Here is a 3,170-nt window from a genome sequence, read left to right on the forward strand (position 1 = left end):
ATGGACGTCCAAATATCGAAACAGTTTGTCCCACCTCAGTTCAAAATATACGACGGAACTACGGACCCGGAGGCCCACAACAAAACCTTTTCGAACGCAATGGCGTTCCGAACGGGCAATGACGCCATTTGGTGTCGAGCATTCTCATTATCTTTGGAGGGGGAAGTGCTTGAATGGTTTAACTCACTCCCTCCCAATTCCATTGAGAACTTTGCCGGCTTGCAACATTTGTTCAACCGGCAGTTTGCCAGCAGCAGTACTCATGACCTGACGGTCTTCGAGTTGGTCACCCTGAAGCAAAGAAAGGAAGAAACACTAAGAGCGTTCATGGATCGCTATCAGAAAATCGTCCGACGAGTGAAGGGCTTAAGCTCGGAACTGTCCCTATATTACATCCTTCCCGCCATCAAACCTGAACTGTTTAAAGACAACATCTGTCGACGGGCGCCCAAGACCATGGAAGAGATACGGGAAAGGGCGGGTGATGAAATAAGGGTGGAGGAAATGAAGCTATCCTATAAGAAGCAGAAGCAGGAAAACAAGGGAGAGAGGACAGACGGAGGAAAGTCGGGTGGTCAGGTTGGGAAGCCTGGGGGGTTCAGACAGAGAGAACCGCCCCGGGGCCCCCAATTCCAGCAGTACACCCCATTGAACGCCCCCAGGAGAAGATTTTCCGAGAAGCGTTAAGCGCGGAATTGATCCCGGATCCTATGAAGCGACCCACTCTGCAGGGGGCGGATGGAAATAAACATTGTGTGTACCACAAGAACATGTGCCACACTACAGAGGAGTGTGTAACCCTGAAGGACAAAATTGAAGAGCTAATTCGTGCAGGGCAACTGAAAAAGTATGTGCGTGTTGACCGTCCCCATGCGTTCATAGATCGACCCAGTCCAAGGCGGACCAGCCCTAGGAAACCCGAGAGACATGGAAGAACCAAAAACAATCAAGCCGACCGTTCTTGGTCGGAAAGGCGACGAAGCAGAAGTCGTAGCAGGAGCCACGACCGTCCCCTGCGGGGACACATCAATACAATATCTGGCGGTTTTGCTAGAGGAGGATCTTTTTCATTCGCCCGGAAGCATCATGTGCGGGCGTTACAGTCTGTTCACTCAATGGACAAGCCCCGGCGGACGATGCCCCCCCATTATGTTTTCAGATGAAGACTTCCATGCATCTGATCCCGACCAGGACGATCCGATGGTGATAACGATGGAGATCGCTCGATACGGTGTGAGCAAAGTCCTGGTGGATCAAGGAAGCTCGGTGAACATCCTCTACTGGAAGAATTTCCAACAGATGGATATATTAGAGGACCTGATCATTCCCTACAACGAGTAGATTGTAGGTGATAGCGTCCTGCTCGAGCTAGGTTGGGCCAAAGCGCGAAGATGAAGCTATGGAGGTGGAATTTGTGCGGAAGCGATGGATATGATGGTGGGCTCACAATTTTGGTGAGGTTTTTGGTGAGTATTTGTGGTAGGATGGAGGTGTTTGATGGATCTCCGAAGAGGTTGGGCCAACTCTAGAGAAGGGTGGTTAGAGGGACCTCATGGGATGCTCTAGCCTTGACTTGAGACAAGATATGTTTGCACACATTTTGGCATAATAACATTCAAATTCATCAAGTGATTTTACAAGAAAGGAGACCCTTCTATTTATAGAGAAAGGTGTCTCCAAAGTAGACAATAAACCCTAAAACTACCCACTCTTAAAGAGACATGTGGCAATCCACTCTTACAAAGTTTCTCCACTCTTAGAGTGCCATGTGGCAATCCACTTTTGTAAAGTCTTCTCCACTCTTGAAGTAGCATGTGGCAATCCACTTTTGCAAAGTTCCTCCACTCTTAAAGTGCCATGTGACAATCCATTTTTGCAAAGTTTCTCCACTCTTATAGTGACATATGGCAATCCACTTTAGTAAGAGTTTCTCCACTTAGAAAATGACACATGGTCACTTCCTTCTTAAGAAAAACTCTTCACTTAAGAGCTTGCCATGTGGCCATCATGTCCCATGGTGGGACACACTCTTTAAAAATAAGATTACAAACCATACAATACTTAGCCCTTAATACAAGGCCTAAAATTAAATACTATACTGTTTGACCCTTAATACAAGGTCTAAAATACACACAATTGTACTAAGAACATGTTGATGGCTCATGATGATTAGAGCTCGGACCCACCTTTCATAGATGAATCCAACTCTTCTTAAGTATGCTTAACCATGGTTAGGGCATATGCCATCAGTAGGCTTTGCAGGCGAGAGGGTAGACACTCGAGGGTATGTGGATTTGCGCAAAAGATTGGGAACTGGTCGGCATAGCGAGGAGAAGAGGGTTAGATACTTGCTGGTGGAAGCCAACACCTCATACAATGTCTTGCTAGGCCGACCATGCCTCAACGCTTTCGGGGCGATTGTTTCCACCCCTACCTCATGATGAAGTATCCCTCGGACAAAGGGATAATCTGTACTGTCTGGGCGGATCAGAAGACCGCTAGGGAATGCTACGTTGCGGGGTTGAAGATTCATACCTGCCAGCTAAGAAGAAGAAGGAGTGGTTCGGAGGTACTTGTTGAGACTTCGGCAAGTGTACCAAATCGTTCAAGTAATAAACCGGTAAGACCGGATATCGTTTCCCAAGAGACTCGTGTCCTAAACAATCGTATAATATCTAACTAATTTAGACTAAAGAATGATTCCATGTTTTTTTGGGATTTTCATGCAATTAAATTAAAGATAATGCAAGAATGATAAAAGTTGATCTTTGATAACTTAAACGCTAGAAATGCGAGTGATTAGAAATGGTATGAAATGGTATTATTGGGGATATGATCTCATCTACTTCACTTTTGTGCAACAATTCACTTTCTTTCCATTAATTAACCAAAGTCAATCAACTAAATTACTCCAACCCAATCCCTTGGTAGAAAGAGCCTAGACTTACTTCTTAAACTCTAATTCCTTAGAAACTTTAACAAGTTCATCCGCTTTAGGAGTTGAGATTTAAGACAACCAAAGGTCCAAGTTCTATCCCTAGATACAATTTCCCTTAGGTATTTAATCCAATTCCAGATTTACACAACATTTCCCAATATCAAGCAAACCCTAGAATCATGCAATGGTGGAACACAACATCACAAGCTTTAAGAGAAGGAATTAAACACTA

General features: G+C 45.0%; 1 protein-coding gene across 1 annotated transcript; it reads left to right on the forward strand.

Annotated features, from left to right (window-relative positions):
• LOC108334845 (uncharacterized) lies at positions 1 to 687 on the forward strand. The gene has a single exon (XM_017570778.1). The coding sequence runs from the start codon at positions 1 to 3 to the stop codon at positions 685 to 687; it is 687 nt and encodes a 228-aa protein (XP_017426267.1).
• Positions 688 to 3,170: the final 2,483 nt, after the last annotated feature.

The sequence above is a fragment of the Vigna angularis genome, chromosome 10 (assembly GCF_016808095.1).
Source record: "Vigna angularis cultivar LongXiaoDou No.4 chromosome 10, ASM1680809v1, whole genome shotgun sequence".
NCBI lineage: Eukaryota > Viridiplantae > Streptophyta > Magnoliopsida > Fabales > Fabaceae > Vigna > Vigna angularis.

Bases quoted from the DNA above. Each gene is read 5' to 3' on its own strand.
- LOC108334845 (XM_017570778.1), top strand. From the start codon at position 1: ATGGACGTCCAAATATCGAAACAGTTTGTCCCACCTCAGTTCAAAATA.